General features: G+C 41.5%; 2 protein-coding genes across 2 annotated transcripts; both read right to left on the reverse strand.

The window, feature by feature from the left end:
* Positions 1–1,623: 1,623 nt before the first annotated feature.
* On the reverse strand, positions 1,624–17,154 carry LOC144249862 (nephrocystin-1-like). Its single transcript, XM_077792060.1, has 8 exons — positions 17,029–17,154; positions 16,696–16,899; positions 13,523–13,596; positions 9,715–9,775; positions 8,573–8,697; positions 6,399–6,612; positions 4,855–4,956; positions 1,624–1,728 (listed from the first exon to the last, which is right to left on the reverse strand). Exons 1-8 carry the CDS (start codon positions 17,152–17,154, stop codon positions 1,624–1,626), a joined length of 1,011 nt encoding a protein of 336 aa, XP_077648186.1.
* LOC144249600 (mitoregulin-like) lies at positions 17,036–17,357 on the reverse strand. Its single transcript, XM_077791722.1, has one exon. It carries the CDS (start codon positions 17,337–17,339, stop codon positions 17,169–17,171), a length of 171 nt encoding a protein of 56 aa, XP_077647848.1. The 5' UTR covers positions 17,340–17,357; the 3' UTR covers positions 17,036–17,168.
* Between the last annotated feature and the right edge of the window lie 21 nt (positions 17,358–17,378).

The following is a 17,378-nucleotide window of genomic DNA, read 5'->3' on the forward strand; positions in this document are numbered from 1 at the left end:
AGAAAAAATACATAACCATTAGTTTTGCTTCTTTTTAAAATTTTTTTTGGTTGTTGATGTAACTTTATTTTTACTTATTTATATGTGGGGCTGAGGATAGAATCTGGTACCTCACACATGCTAGGCAAGTGCTCTGCCATTGAGCCCCAGCCCCAGTCCCAGCCCTGCTTCTTTCTTCACATATATGTTTTTAGTTGTAGAGGCACAAAATACCTTTATTTTATTTATTTACTCTTCCGTGGTGTAGAGGATGGACCCAGTGCCTCACATGTGCTAGGCAAGCGCTCTACACTGAGCCCGGCCCCAGAACCTAGTTTTACTTCTTAACACAAAAGTGCAGGGATCCATCCACAAAATGCACGAGGACCTTTTCAGCACTGAAGCCAGCGAGGTACGGTGGCGCTCGGCCTCTGCAGCCATGCTTGGAGGCTAATTTTTCTCTGGTAGCTAAAACAAGTTGAGGAAGATGCCGAGTCTCACTTCTCTTTGGAGCATGTCCTTTCCTTGTCCCTCTTGTGACCATAAGCAAGGACTCCAGTTCTGTGAGAGGACCATCTGTTTACCTGTGTTGTGGGCTCCAGCCCTTCCCTATTCTCTTTAATTGCCAGCCCTTTCCTGCTCTCTAGCCTGCCTGTCCTGCCTTCCCCTGCCACCACTGTGAGCAGCGCACCACAGTGCCACCAGCCCATCCCGTCCCAGCGAGGAAGCCTCCCTTCCTCTTCTCCTCTTCACAGCAAGGGCTCTCCTAGAGCGTCCTCAGTGGGCTTTCTGATTCCTGTTCACCCTGGATTTCCCGGTACTTGGCAACTTTTGTCTAGAAGCTCATTGTGAAGGGGAGTCATGAGGGGCAGGCTGGCTCCTGTGTGCCTGAGCCATTAACTGTGGGTGGAAGGGCTGCTTCAAGGTTACTTCTGCTGGGAAGGTTCTTCCTGCCCCTTCCCATCCTGTAGTCTCAGGGTCCCTTCTACCTTGGCAGCGATGCCCACTCTGGCAGTGCGGCTTCCCTCCCACCCTGTGAGCACACGCACTAGTCTCATGTGCCTACTTCTCTGTTTCCCTCACTCAGCTGTGGTCAACAAGGATTCTCGGCTCCATTTCCAGCTCCTAGCACAGCCCATGGCACAGGGCAGGGACTCAAATGATTTCTTAAACAAAAAAGTGATTTTATAATAAATGTTCTTCATGATAAACTATGGAAGGGAAGTATAAAAATGCTTATGTATCTCCCATATCCTGCGTGGGCAAGGGAATGGCTTCCCTCCGGAGGGATGTGCTGGCTGGGAAGTAATAGTTAAAAAAAGTACCAGGAGATGGCCTCAGAACACAGGAAAGCAGTTTCAGAGCAGGGGCATCAAAGGGCAAAGCTGACCAGATGGGTCTAGCTCCTAACAAAGAATGGAGCCCCCGCTTGCTTTATTTATATTGGAACACACCAAAGACTTTTGGTAGAAAATTCTTCACCAAAGCAGGATAGAGGTGGGGACAGGTAGGCTGCTCCATTCCTGACAGGTCATACCCATCTCCGGTGCTGCGCAGGACCTTTTGGCAGAGTGGAGGGGGAGTTCACTTGCATTGGGTTGTCTTGATAGCAGAAGTGCCACTATATGTTCCCAAATACGAGACCTACCCCCTCGCTGGCTGATTAGCTTTGGATTCACCCTCCGTCCCCCCGGTGTCCTCCTCACTGCCCTCTTCACTTGTCACCTGCTCCTCTTCTTTATCACAGGGCTGGAAAAGTGTTGAAACAGGAAGTGCTTTCCAACTAACACAAAAATCAACCAATAAAAATGCTACGACTTTCAGAAACTTTCAGGCACAGAGGGGAATTTATATGTGACAGGGAAAAAATTTCAACCCATGACTGATAACTTCACTATGTGAAACAATGACAAAGACTAAAGTAAACAGCAAATTCATCAAAATAAATCCCAGCTAGAATTTATTCAAATGAAAAAAATTAAAAGAATTACCTTTGACAGGAGAAAATAAATGTGGGGTAAAGCCCTTTGCAGTTATGATACCAAAGTTTAAAAAATCATAAATGGAAATACTAGCAGATTTCACTAATAAAAAATGCACGCAGCTGAAGGTCAATAAAGAAACCATTAACACCAAGTTCTAAGGGTTAACTTTATAAAAAGCTCTTATAAATCAAGAAAAAGTTTTTTAAAAAATTCACTTGAAAAATGGTCAAAGAAACTGAATTGGTTATCCACAAAGAAGAAATGCAAATGGTCGTAAATCATATGAAAGGATGCTCAGCCTCATTCGGAGTATCACAAGTACAAATAAAATCTATGAGGCTGTTTTGTTGATCACATTGGCAAAGGCTAAGAAAGACTGGTACTGGCCAGCCTCGGCAGATGCATGGGGAAATAAGCCCTCTTGACATTGGAGGCCATAATTCTGCCAAGACAAAATTGGCAAAATAAATCAAGATATAAAGGTGTAAACCCTCTGAAGCACTGACAAGCATGTAGGATTTCACCCAAGAGGAACAACCAAGAGTCTACAAAGAGGTACATGCAGACTGATCCAAACAGGCTGCAGGTGGCCACCCTCCACCTCTTCCTCTCTAGCAGAACCGGTGACTCATTGGGCCTGCTGAGATTCCATCTGGCCAGCCAGCCTCCCTTGCAGCTAGGTGTGGCCTGGGGACTAAATATGCTGGTCGTCAAGACATGGCTGAAGTTTTCTAACTTCCAGAAAACTTTTTACCTCCTTAGATAGCAGCTCATATTTCTTGATTCTTTCCTCAATTCCCTTTTGCTGCTCAGAATCATTAAAGGATTTGGCCACTGACTTAACTAAAGAGGTAACCCAGGAAGAGCTGCCTTACTTGGAGCTATGGAGTTCCAGGTGGGGCCTGAACCAGCACCAGAAAGCCATCTCCACACTCCTTCCATGCGTGGGAGAAGACGCAGCTACCTCAGGTGAGCTGCTTTGGGGAGATTTTTTGGTAACTCATAGAAGCTAATTTTAGGTTCTTTGTGGCATAATTGATGGTGATTATAGGTTGCAAACACCCTGAATAAATGTCACCATGAGCTGGAATGCTTGCTGCCTTCCAGAGGACGACCTAGACCTGTCCTGCGTGGTGCATAGCCCTTCGCCACCCGTGGCTACTGAACTCTTCACATTAGCACAGGTTGAGATGTGCTGTCCACGTAAACACACACTGGATTTTGAACCTAATATAAAACAAGTAACTCAATGTCCAAATATAGATCATGTGTTGAAACGATATTTTTGATATATTAGACAATATAAAATATTAAAAATAATTCCCCCTATTTGTTTACTTCTTAATCTGTGTAATGAAAATATATATTTGTGTCTTTTGCTGGCAAAGAATTCCTAAAACTCTTGGAATTTCCTGAATTCTTATTCATAAGAAGTTTTCTTATTCCTAAGAAGTTCAACCATTCTAGTGTGCAGGCTAGTGAGGTGCCTCTAGAGGACCCCCAGACAGCTTCAGGAAGGGATTAGAGGTTGGAACCTTCAGCTCTTCCTTCCAAACTTTAGGGAGGATGGAGGACCTAGAGATTAAATTCATCACCAATGGTCAGTGATTTAGTTAATGAGAATAAACAAACTTCCATAGAAACCCCCGGGAGGCTGGGGCTTGGGTATCTTCCAGGTGGGTGAATACACAAAGGCTTTGGGGAACAGCATGCTTAGGTCCTGCATGCCCCACCTCAACATCTTGCCCTATGCGTCTTCTTCACTGGTGTTCCTCAGTTGCATCCTTTATAATAAACTGATACATCCAAGTATAGTTGTCCCGCAGTAACCTCAAGGGATTGGTCCCAGGAATCCCCATGGATACTAAACCTAAGGATGCTCTAGTCACTTATATAAAATGATACAGTATTTGCATATGACCTGTACACATCTTCCCACATACCTTAAATCATATACAAAATACCTATGATCTCTAACACAATGTAAACGCCAAATAAATGATTATTATATTGTATAGTTTAGAAAATAATGACAAGAAAAAGAATTGTACATGTTCAATATAGATGCAACTGTTTTAAGATATTTTTGCTCTGTATCCTCAGATACAGAGGACAGACTGGAAAGTGTTCTCCCAAGTTCTCTGAGTCACCCTAGGGAATCATCAGACCCCTGCAGAAGGAGAGGAGACTTCTGAATTTTTAGCCAATCAGTCAGAAGTACAAGTGGCTGCTGGGACATGTGACTGGCATCTGAACAGAGGGCAGTCTAGTGGGACTGTGCCCTTACTGTGTGACACCTGTGCTAAATCCAGGAGTTAAGGCCAGAATCCAACTGAGTTGCTGGACACTGGCTGGTGCTAAGGAGCTGATAAGGAAAATGACACCCGTGGTATCAGAGAATAACCCCGCCCCCTGTCAGGAACTCAGTGTGGTCACTGGAAGACTCGGAATCCCGTGTGTGGGTTTTCTTATTTCCATCCCACAGAGCTCATCCAGACAGGTGTCTGCACCACGCAGCATGTGCTGTGACTCAGGACCAAGCAGGCATGGACAGTATGCTGATATCTTGGTAAGGGGGTCATGTATTTGTGGAAGTAAACACCAAGTGGACAGTGACCATGTTTTATGATAATAAATGCCTCTTAGTTGTTATAAACACCACCAGCTCACAGAGCCACCTCCTGCTGAGAATGCTCCAGGGCTCACTTTCACCGGAGCTCTTCACAGGCCCCAAGACCTCAATACACAATGTCCTCCCCACGCCCTGTCTCTGTAAAACTAAATTTAAATTTCAAGTCATTCTCTAGTCAACTGATCCAAGAATACAGCTTAATGTTTAACTGGAAATTAGATCTATCTGAAGGAGAAAGCATAAACAACAAAGACTCACCTCCAGGTAGGTTCTGGGAATCAGACCTTCATTTCCTTTGCTGTCCTGAGCTATCCACCAACCATCAGGCTTCTTCTCAATTACAAGAAGAATTTCTTCTTTCTTAACGCAAAACAAAGTACAAATTTAAAAATAAAGCTCAATAGTCATGAGTAGCATTTCATTACTAATGCTTTAAAATATACACTGAAAAAAGGAAACATTTCCTTAATTCAATATTTATCCTAACTTTTATCAAATGCTTCCTTACTGCCATACCCCAATACCTTTGTGACTATAAATGAATCATTCCTTTGGGTTGCTCAACACACATTCAAATTCTACATGCAAATGGGGACCATTTCCACAAGCATTTATGAGGACCCGTACTTATTCTAGCAATTTGATTACTGCAGAAAATATTTTTGAATTTGTAAGTCTCTCTTTGCAAAATTTCTTCCAGGAGTATCATATAAATCCCTAAAGAAAAATGATTCTATTAAGTTAAGCCCTATTTTGAAACAAAAATAGTTTACCCAATGTTCCTACCTACCTAATCCATGTTTTCAACAATACTTGTCCATTGAAAACAATACTTGTTCATGTACGAAATATAATCCATCCTTGAAAAACAGTAATTTCCACTACTGAAGACATGTAAAAGCAAAGACTTTCTTAGAATATACATTATTATTTAGTATTGGTGGCATTTTTCTAGGAAAAGTTGAAAAAAAAAACCTATGAATTAAAATGTATTCGCTGAGTGCAGTAGCACATGCCTGTAATTTCAGTGACTTGGGAGTCTGAGGCAGGAGGACTGCAAGTTTGGGGCCAGCCTCAGCAACTTGGCGAGGTTCTAAGCAACCTAGCAAGGGGCCCTGTCTCAAAGTAAAAATAAAAAAGGGGTGGGGACGTAGCTCAGTGGTAAAGCACTCCCAAGTTCAATCCCTGGTACCAAACCAAACAAAAAACAATAAAGGTATAAGTTGTACAATATTCTTGCATATTTTACTATTAATGAGTGTCACACTTTGAAGTTAAACAAAAGATCAAGATTTATATATTCAATAAAAATTTCTTTGAATCATTTCACTAGCAGAAAATTGTCTCAAATACTTTACTTGACTGCATGGCTGAGGCTATAGCTCAGGGGTAGATCACCTGCCCGGCTAGGCCAGGTCTGATCCCTGCTCTGCATAAACAAACAAGACCCCACAACTTCATTTTTCTATCCCACCTGCCACTTATCTATGCACAGGCCTAGAATGCACATGCGCCCCTTCAAGTCTAAGCCAACAGGAAGAAGTGTGATAGTGCTCCCCCTACCTCAGCTAGAACACTGCCTAACCCACCTGAATAACTTGGTACATATGACATTCAGAAACTAATTATAAAATTTTACCCCTTGTTAAGATTTATCAACACTAAAGCCACATCTTTAGAACAGGTAACTTTAATAATAGACTCTCACATAACTACTGCTTGTAAATCATAATTCCTTATTTAAACAGACTGAGCCTTTAGAAACATTCTCCTTACACTAGGTCCCCGTCTTCTCTACTTACCTTAAATGTAAGGTCCCCAACTTGCTGAGCAGTAAAATCTCCAAGAGCAATGTATTTTCTACTTGTTTGTTTAGGAGATTCATTTTCTTGTTCCTCTTCCTCTTCTGATTCTTCTTCCTCTCCACCACTTTCTTCCATTTCGTCATCATCTTCATCTTCTTCATCTTCCTCAGAAGAATCCTCATCTTCCTCTTTGTCAGTAAGCACATCAGTTCTACAAAAAGCATTTGTATGAGGAGATCTCTTGAAAAAACATGCGAGTAAAACCCAGTTGGAGCAGAACCTCTGTACCTTGAAGAACTGTTCCATTTTTGGAGCTGGCCAAAAAAAAAAAAAAGCAATGAAAGGAAAGTACAACTAATGGTTCCCATAACCGTGCTGAGCACACGTGACCTGAAGGACTGAGGGTGGACAAGGAGCCGGATGATATGAGCGAGGCCTGTGCTACAAGAGCACCCCACCCACGGCCTGGGTCCCCCATTCAGGACACGCTGCTTGAGTACTCTCACACAGTGCTTGAAACACAAGTGGGGGTTTTGATTCTGGCTCTCTCTCTTCCGTGGGTGACCTTCTTGTAAGCTCTCCCTTTCTCATAAATAAAGCTGAGATAACAACAGAACCTGACTCCTAAGGCTGTCATGAGGATCAGGTGAGTGACAATCCGTAAAGTGTTTAGAACAATGTCTGCCTGCAGTGAGCTTCCCATCAGAGCCAGTTAGGATGCGGGCTGAGGCGGTGGCTCAGTGGTAGAGCTCTTGAATGTATACTTGGAGTATCTGGATATACCTAGAGCCATTTATCTTCATCACTATTGTATTTCTTTCCTCTTAATCAGTGTTGCTAAGAATTTATCAATTTGATTAATATTTACAGAAAAGTCAATGTTTGGCTTTGCTGATTGCACCTACTGTTTATCTGTTGATGTCACTCTTTTCTGTTCCCGTTGTATTTTTTCCTTTCCCTTGGGCTTACCTTGTTCTTTTTCTGGCTTCTTAAGTTAACAGCTTCAATAATTGATTTTTGGTATCTTTTAAAATTATTCATTGAAGCTATGAATTCCTTTCTAAGCACTACTTTGGCTGCAACCCATGAGTCATACATACTTTTTAAAATATTTTTTTAGTTGTAGTTGGACATAATAAATAAAGGTATTATGTGGTGCTGAGGCTCAAACCCAGCGTCTCACACGTGCTAGGCAAGCACTCTATCACTGAGCCACAACCCAGCCCCAGAGTCATACATTTTTATCATTTGAAATATTTTCCAATTTCCAGTGCAACACTTTCTTGAATTAATGGGTCACACAGATAAAGTATGTAACTTAATTTGCAGACTTTTAATGATATCTAGTTATTTTTCTGTCACTGAGCTTTAATATAATTCTAAGAGATCAAAAAATATATACAATTTCAATTTTTGAAATTTATTGAAAATTGCTCTCTGGTCCTATATGGCTCATTTTGGCTAATGTGATATGTTCACTTCAAAAGAATGTATATTATTTATTTGCACAGATTTTATAATTGTTTGTGGTGGAAAAGTTAAGTAAAATATCAGCTATTCTGACGTTCTTAATGCTAGAATTCAGTGAAAATTCTAGAATCTTCGAGTCAATATTCTTAGCATTTTTCCTACAGTGTAAAAAGGTGGGGAACAGCATTTGAAGGGTCTAAATAATTGATATTTTGTTGCTCCTTACAAATTGGGTTTGTTTATACCTACAAGTCTTTTGTAATTTGTAAGAGAGATTATTAACATTCTCTCCAGCAGAAAAACAATTATGTGTCTACTTCAAATTTTTAAAAAACATTTATAAGAAAGGAGACCCTGTCAGTAGACACTGCAAGTCATTTTCCTTACCCATCAACACTGACACTCAGGGCATCATCCTAGTTATTTAACACTTGTTTATGTAGCTTCTCGCACCTCTGTTTTGCTTTCCCAACTACATCTTGAGTAATCTGAGGGCAAAGACTAGGACGTGCACATCCTTACATCTCTCTTGGGATTTTACATGTCCTATCATGTACAATAAAACTGCTCATTATTCAGACCATTGTGGTCATTTCTTCATATCTATGCTGTTATAGCATATATTTATTTCAGAATCAAATGTAAAAATGATAGCAACATAATATCTGAAAGAAAGGAATGAAGGCAAGAAGATGGCATACTCAGTTCTATGTTCTCTGCTTGTGGTCACAGCAAGCGCCTGCAGCTGTTGAGTGAGCTTGTCCAGAAAATTCTGCTCCTCCTCCTTTCTCTGATTATAGTTCCCGACAGGTGCAGACTCATCCACCTAGGAGAGAATATTTCATTGAAAAATGAATTTTAGTTTCCTAATTACATTCATTTAAAAAAAATAACAATAAAAACCACAGTAAGTGCTGTAGGACAAAATAAAGACTAGTGTGAGATTATACTTACCTTAGGGAAATACATCAGAGTTAAAAGAAATGTAGTTAAGTAATTGAGTTGGAATGCAAGCCAAATGAAAACACAAAACCACATGGTTTTGTTTTTGTTAAGTTTCTTGCTGAGCACTGCAGACACTCTAGAGTCAAGTAGGGGACAGGGTCTGACAGGATATTGGCTCCAGAGTCAGAAAGGAGAGGGCTGGTCCCAGGTTCTGCCGCTTACTGACAGAGACATTGTTTCTTCACCTTTGAAGGCTGTTTTCCCATCTGTGAAATGGGTTAACTAGGTTTTCAAACTTGGGGCGAGCCTGCCTCCTGCGTTGAAAAGTTCTATGTCACTGCAGAAATGCAGAAGAGACTCTCAGATGCAGTAACAAGGATTCAGACACAGGCAGGGGACACTTTCAGGTGACTTCCACTTGCTCCATGAGCCTCTAGCCCTAGACATGTAGATGAAACTCAGGCCCATACCAAAAAAAAAAAAAAAAAAAAAAGTCCTGAAGGGATGGCCAAGGGTACAGCTTGCTCCTCCAATCTGGCAGTCATTGCTGTGAGAGCCACCACCGAGACCAGACTTCCTTCCACTCACCCGGGGCTAGACTCTACCCACAGTGGGAATAAAATCAAAATGGCTCTAAACTGCCCCTCATCTAAGTTATACAATGCACACATTTGAAAGGCAGTGTCTGGGTTTCTGGGTCCTTAATGCTGAAGAGCTCAGCAGGGCTGGAGGTTCTCTTCTGCTCTGAAGCACACCTGGGAGACCATGCCCCCACTCAGCACCTCTGGGTTGGGCTTTATTTCTAATGCAAACCCAGGAACTTACCGACTCCAATTCATTCCTCTTAGTGAAAATATTTATAGAAAAAGTTTTTTTTCTAATATGATTCACATAATACTTTTCTTAGCTTTTGAAGAACATTTTTATTCCCATCTATTGCCTGTTTTAACTGGATACATCTAAATTTTAAAAAAGAAAGAAAATATAATGATTTTTCTGTTGTCACAATTAGAAAGCTATTTAAAAAAATCATTCAATCACTAAGCAGGCAAGGCCATTGGCTACTGTTAAGAATAATGTTTAAAAATCCACATGTAAAAACCTTTGTACCCATTGCTTTAGATGATCCAAGGGTGCTCCAAGGCCCTGGGCAGGAAAACCAGGCTCAGAAATGTCAGGGACCTGGGGCCTCAGTCTTCTGAGTCTAAAATGAGGAGGGGCTCTAGGTTCTAAAACGCCTCCCCAGCTCTACAGTTCCCAAGGCCAAGGAACTGGACATGAGACACAACTGACCCCCACCACAGCTGTGTAAGTCTCCCAACAAGCCCGACTCCAGGCAGAGAAAATAAGGTTCTAAAAAGAACCACAGTGGGTCCCTGGGAGGGCAGCAGGCAGGGCAGGTGGGCACTCGGACTCCGAGTGGGCACTCGGACTAGTGGCAGTGGCAGTGGCTGCCTCTTCCTGCCACTGCCACTGCCACTACACACCCCTTTTGAACAGGCTCTCGGGACAGGTTCAATGCTTTGGGCATTGAAGGTCTGTCTAGGATGCACATGGGTGCACGTTTAGGGAAATCAATCTTAAAGCCATCAGGGGTCTTTGTATTACTAGGGGAAAGAGCAAAGATTCTCATTAAGTTTACATTTAGTTAAGGCTCTTTTGTAATAAATGTAGTAACTTTTTAAAGTTTATTAACAGAAATCCTGAGCCTGTTAGCTCTCTTCTCTTATCTCACCTTCTGTTTTCCCACTGAACCAGAAAATTCTTCTTAAAATATAATAATAATAATAATAATAATAATAATAATAAATGATTTGGGGAGAATCATAATTACTAAAGAACTTTCCAGCACACCTATTCCTGCACTGAAGGCTCCTCAGACTAAAGGCTGGTTCCTGACCCCATGATGAGCCCTGTCCACCTGCAAAGAACTTGATTTGCATTCAGCATATGGTGCTAACAGGAAAGACACCAAGATATGCCACAGTGGAACAACCCGAGAAAGGGCTCTAGAATAACCAACCCAGAATCACATTCTCAAATAAAAATGAATAGCAAAGGGCCACCAGACTAAATAAAGAAAACCAGCAACATAAAGATAAAATGTAAAATTAATAAATAAATAAATAGGAATCCGAGCACCAAGGAAGCAAGACAATTCAAAGAACAGAAGAAAACTTAAAAACAAACCTAAGCATGGAAGGAGAAAATCTGAAAGCAGAAATATGATACTATAAAAAAAAAGATTCAAAACAAGAAAAAACACTAGTAAATGAACAACATGATCAGTAAAATAAAACATTCATAGAAGTTATACAAATTTTTGTTAATGTTTTATTTGGAATGTCTGATGGACTTAATTGTGGCTGCTATACAAAATACTGTCAGTATTTGTTACTCAATCCTCAATTACAATTCCATTTAGGAGGAAAAAAAAAAAGTCAAGAGAATCTCCCAGGCGTAAGAAAAAGACAAGCAACAAAAGTATTCATGAGAGGTTTAGAAACCTAGACAATCTATCCAAGATATTCAATACCCGACAAAAAGATGTTTCAGAAAAAATAGATAAATGGAAGTAATGAAGTGATCTTTAGTAAAATAAAATTTCCCAGAGCTCATGAGAAATATATGAGTTTTCAAAGTGAAACTATCCACTTGGTGCTAAACAGATAAAAACAATGCCAAAATATATTGTGCTAAAATTTCAAAACACCAAGGCTGAAAAGTCAACAGGCTAATTATTAAGGAACGATAATTGGACTTACCAGCATCACTGCATGCAAAGAAAACTGAACAATGCCTTCAAAAGTTTTAGTAGCAATTATTTTAAATTCTATAACCAGCTAACTATTAATCAAACATAAGGGCAAAATGACATTTTCAGACTTGCAAACATCAGTGTGAATTTTTAAGGGACTGTGAAGGGATCATTTTATTCACAAGCTAACTATGGCTTAAAAATACTTATTATTGCCAGGCGGGGTGTCACACATCTACAATCCCAGCAACTCTAGAGGCTGAGGAGGAGGACTGAAAGTCTGAGGCTAGCCAGGGCAACTTAACAAGACCTTGTCTCAGAAGAAAAAAATAAAAAGGACGAGGGATGTAACCATGTGGCAAAGGGGCCTGGGTTCAATCTCTTCTCCCCATAAACACTTAATATTTTTTATTTTGAGAGAGAGAGAGAGAGAGAATGAATTTTTAATATTTATTTTTTAGTTTTCGGTGGACACAACATCTTTATTTTATTTTTATGTGGTGCTGAGGATCAAACCCAGCGCACAGCGCATGCCAGGCGAGCACGCTACCGCTTGAGCCACATCCCCAGCCCCAATGCTTAATATTTTTTAAAAGAAAATTCAAAACTTAGCTTTCCCCAAGGCTTCAAATATAGTCTGTATATATTATTTTGTTTTTAAATCTAGCAAAGCAAGCACAATTACCTTTATTATTTTCTTCACTATTATTAATTAACTTAATTTGAAATAATTCCTTAAACAATCAATCCTGCCAATAATGGTAAATTAAATTCCATTTGACATTTTAAAAATTATTTATATTTTACTTTGCCTTGAGGCACTTTGAATTCCTGGCTAAATTAAAACTTTTCCAAATACTTCTAATAAATAATTTAAATTAATAGAATGAATCTCATGCTCTTTTCTTTTCTTCCCCATGGTCTTATTACTTAAGTATTCACTATTTATCTCCTGGTGCCCCTTCTCATGTTCTTCTGAATGCTATAAACTCTTCAAATACCCCCAAATATGCAGATTTACTTAATGATGTTCTGAACTTAATGCAAAAGTGTTAGCAGTCTAGTTCAGTTTAGTTCGTTATGTCTATTTAATGTTAAAATTTCCCAGGGATTAAAACCAGAAACTACTTACTCATATAGAGAACACAGTATCTTTTCAAGAAAATTAAAGGTCATTATCCCAAGCAAAGACAAATTGCTTCTAGCAAGATTTCTGATCATTTCTGGGCTAGGGTAATTCTGCGTGAGCCACCACAGTGCATTCTGAGCAGATTTTAGTTGCTGCACAATAGCAACAAGCCCACAACCACTAGGTGTAGCTGGTTCCTTCTAGACCTTCATGACATCACCCTGCAATCCTTCCATTTGGTTGTAATGGACTAAACCCTGCACCTCTGAGATTCTCAAGTGCCCTCCCTTGCTTCAAGGAATTCTGCATTTCTTAGCCACCTTAAAACATTTTCATAGGCTCCCAACTTCAGTGTCTTAAAGCCAAGTAATGCTAGATGCATTAACTGCTGTGAGCCTTGATTTTCTTATTTATGTTAATAAGTACCTTATGGTATTATTGAAAAAATTTAAGAAAAAGTTTGTGGAGTACAGACTATAATGCCCGGCACATACAGGGTATAAAATAAATGAAGGGTGCTTCTTTTTAATATTTACTATTCTTTATTTGATCTTATCATTTCAAATTAAGACCAGGTAGATATAGATAATGATAGGAAATATTTAAAAGTACATTTTAGAAAATCTTATTCACTGTTACCTCAATATTATCTACCATTATTATTTTGTCTTTCGGGTGAAACATAGATAAATAATAAGAAAAAGCAAGAAAGGAAGGGAAAGAGGGCAAGAAAGTCTCAAACAACTTCTGTGCCTTAAATCCAACTCATTGAGATACAAGCTTAGTCCCAAGAAAACCCAATAATTGAGCATACTTTACCTTTGGTAAATATCTCGACTTTTATAAGATTCTAGAGCTTCTTTCAATCGGCTCTCAGAAAGCAGACTATCAACCTATGGAAAACGGAGACAGTTTAAAACATCATATTAAGTTATGATTCTTACATTTCAGTTATGTCTATTGTCTTAGGAAATAAAAATTTACTTTTCTCCCCTTATGAAATAAACACTTTTAGGCATACAATAAAGTCGAAAGAATTTTAGAGCAAATACCTATATGCCACTACCTCGATTCTACTGTTCACATTTTACCCTACTTATTTGGTCTTTCTATCCATCAACCCACTTTATTTTTAAGCATTTTGAAGTCAACCGCAGTCACCAATACACTGCCCCCTAAATAATGTGCTATAGGTACCACTAAGAGAGCTGAATATTTGATGTAAGACATACAAAGACATGCACAAACCTAAAAGGTATATCTGCTGCATTTTGACAAACATGTGTGTTTATAACTGAAACCTCATAGAAGAACTCCACTGTCCTTTCTAGTAAATTCCATCCCATTCCTCCTGAGACAAACTTGTCTTGATTTTCTTCCACCCTAAATTTTGCCTGCTCTTGAACTTTTATATAAATGAACTTGTACAGTATGAACTCTTGTCTACATGAACCATGTAATGTTATGCTTCCACACTGTTGTATCATAAGTTTATTCCGTATTACCAAATAGTATTCATTGCATCGAATGTTACATGACTTTGTCCTGACTTCCTGTGTTACTAAAGACTACTTGCATCTTTGTCAATGTACCCCTCCAAAAAAGGCACACCTTTCCTTGGTTTCTTTTCTGCAGATTATGTGGAAAAGATAAAGTAGATAAAAAAGTAAATTCCACTAGCTTCTTCTCTGTCCTTATTATTTGGCATCCACCTGAGTCATTTACAAAATTCATACACTCAGTGACCCAAATAGGAAGCTGATTCCTTGTCCCATGGATACCATGCTGGAAATTTATTCCACTTTCTTTTTTTTTTAAGAAAGAGAGAGAAAAAAAATTTTTTAATATTTATTTTTTAGTTTTCGGTGGACACATCTTTATTTTTATGTGGTGCTGAGGATTGAACCCAGTGCCCCCAGCGCATGCCAGGTGAGCACATTAGCGCTTGAGCCACATCCCCAGCCCCGTCCACTTTCTTTTCAGGTTTCTTTTGTGGATACAAGAAAGAATGAGCTAATACTATTAAAACGTCCTTTCCAGATATTCAAGGTATCAAGTGGTTCCTGAATCAATTTGTCCCCAAGTTGAATAATTTTGTAATCATCTTTTATTTTTGCTTTACTAACTGCTTTTATACTTTACTTTTGAAAAATTTCCTGGTTCTCTTAATGTCCCACTAAATTTAAAATTAAGTGCAGAACCACAGTAAGTTACCGGTAAGTAAGTCAATACTCCATCAAGTTATATTTTTCATTTCTACCAGGAGACAATTTTGCTTTTGCTGTACCACTGTGATTCCAATACAAAGTCACTTAAATATTTATGTGCCAAATTCTTTGGTACATTTTAAAATTTATTTTTTAAAATTATTTTTAGGTACCATGGATTGAACTCAGGGGCACATGACCACAGCCCTATTTTGTATTTCATTTAGAGACAGTCTCACTGAGTTGTACAGCACCTCATTTTTGCTGAGGCTGGCTTTGAATTCACCATCCTCCTGCCTCAGCCTCCAGAGCTGCTGGGATTACAGGCCTGCATCACGGTGCCTGGCTTATTTTTAACTGATATAAAATAATTTTATTTAGAGTAAAAATCTTGGCAATAGATCCTTTTTACAAAATAAAATTAGCAAACTGATAAAGAATCTAAAAAAAATGAACCTATTAATTGCTATTTACTTTTTTTTTTCTCGCAAGGTAATAGACCTGGGATGAAATGGCACACACCTATAATCCAAGCTACTATGGAGGCTAAGGCAGGAGGATCACAAGTTCAAGGCCAGCCTCAACAATTTAGCCAGACTCTGTGTCACAATAAAAAATAAAAAGGGCTAGTGATGTGGCTCAGTGGTGGAGCACTTACATTCCTAGCATGCACAAGGCCCCAGACTTAAACCCAGTACCACAAAAACAAATGAATAATAAAAGAGCTGGGATGTGGCTCAGTGATAGGGCACATCCGGGTTCAATCTCAGTACTGGGGGAAAAAAAAAAAGGCATAGGCGTTCTGTGTACTTAAAAATGAGAAAAAACACTACTCCCAGCATTCCACTACAGAGATACCATTTCAGCATGTTTTCTTTTATATCTTTTTCATGTACTATATATAGAAAAACGTCATTAAGATACCTTTTATTCCGTTTTGTTTTTGTTAACTTGTCATTTGATCACAAATATTTTCCCTAACACATTAAGATTTAACAAAAGTTTAGTGATAGTATTATTATATCCCATCAAAAGTTATTCACTGCCCTATTACTTCTCATTAAAGTGTATCATTTTTTCTATTAAGCAACAATGAGACCAGTATTTTTACTATCTTTCAATCTCTGTCCCAACGTTTCATTATTACATAGGGCAGGTTTCTGGAACTCCACTACCCAGCCTGGGCGCATGCACATGGGCTATACCTTGTCACAGTGCTTTCCAGAAAGCTGAACCTGACACCCTGGAGCAGCCAGTCTAGGTGCCAGGCCGGCCACACCTCCCCAAGACTGAGAGTGGCCATTTTCAGTCTTTGGGAGAGTTCATCTCCTTTGCCACTGGTTTATCTTTGAAGCTAATTTTCATGCTGACATCACTTGTGTGTCCTCTAGTTAACGTCCCTGCTCGCCCTCCAGGTCCTGCAGTCCTGACACAGTAGGACTCTTCCTGAGGCTTGGGCCCCAAGAGCGGTGGCTCCAGGGACAGGGACCCCGGAGAGCGCGGGGCGGGCGCGGGTAGGGCAGCTCCAGCGCAGCCCTGGGCTGCAGACCCGGCGGCTGGGGGCCGTCAGGGCGGGGGACGAGGTCGGTCGTGCACGGTCGGGAGTTCCGTGGCTGGCCCGGCCCGGCGCAGCGCGGGCTGGAGCGGGGTTTGGCGCGGGGAGGTCGCGGGTGCGGAGCGTTTGGGTCGGACGCCGGCTCCCAGGGAGTGGGGTCGCTGGGAGGAAAGCGCCGCGGCGCCCCGCGCCCCCTCGCCCACCCCGGGGGGCGCGCGGCCCCACCGTACCTGCTGCTTCAGGCCAGGTCCAGCTTCTTCTGCGTCGTCGCCAGCTTGTCCTGCAGCCTCAGCTTCCTCCAGTCCAGGTAGCGCCTCCTTAGCCGGTTCGCCTGCCAGCCGACGAGCACTCCGGAGGCGAAAGCCACCAGCACCCACACCTGCAGCGTGCTCTCCACACGTCCGCCATCGCGGCCTCCCGGCGTGCAGCGGGGCCTACGGCGCTGCGCGAGGGTCAAGCATCGCCGCGCGTTCACAGCGGACACCTGGCGAAGAGCCCGCAGAGCAGTTGCTTGCGCCCCGCGCCCCCTCGCCCACCCCGGGGTGCGCCCGGCCCCACCGTACCTGCTGCTTCAGCTCCTGACTGCGGCGCCGCACCGCCTGCAGCGGATCCCGCGGCCCGCGCGGCAGCATCTCCTCTGCCACGCCTCCGCGGGCGGGAGGGCGAGGAAGCCGGGCGCGCGCGCGCATCGCGAGGCGGCCACTCAGGCCAGGTCCAGCTTCTTCTGCGTCGTCGCCAGCTTGTCCTGCAGCCTCCGCTTCCTCCAGTCCAGGTAGCGCCTCCTTAGCCGGTTCGCCTGCCAGCCGACGAGCACTCCGGAGGCGAAAGCCACCAGCACCGACACCTGCAGCGTCCTCTCAGACACTTCCGCCATCGCGGCCTCCCAGCGTGCAGCGCGGCCTACGGCGCTGCA

The sequence above is a fragment of the Urocitellus parryii genome, chromosome 12 (assembly GCF_045843805.1).
Source record: "Urocitellus parryii isolate mUroPar1 chromosome 12, mUroPar1.hap1, whole genome shotgun sequence".
Taxonomy (NCBI): Eukaryota; Metazoa; Chordata; class Mammalia; order Rodentia; family Sciuridae; genus Urocitellus; species Urocitellus parryii.

Excerpts from the sequence above, each read along its gene's own strand:
- LOC144249862 (XM_077792060.1), bottom strand. The coding sequence starts at position 17,154 with ATGCGCGCGCGCGCCCGGCTTCCTCGCCCTCCCGCCCGCGGAGGCGTG. Across the intron at positions 13,597-16,695 it reads GACCTGGCCTGAAGCAGCAG|GTTGATAGTCTGCTTTCTGA; the intron begins GTACGGTGGGGC and ends CGTTTTCCATAG. Across the intron at positions 4,957-6,398 it reads TTGGGGACCTTACATTTAAG|AAAGAAGAAATTCTTCTTGT; the intron begins GTAAGTAGAGAA and ends TTTTGCGTTAAG.
- LOC144249600 (XM_077791722.1), bottom strand. The coding sequence starts at position 17,339 with ATGGCGGAAGTGTCTGAGAGGACGCTGCAGGTGTCGGTGCTGGTGGCT.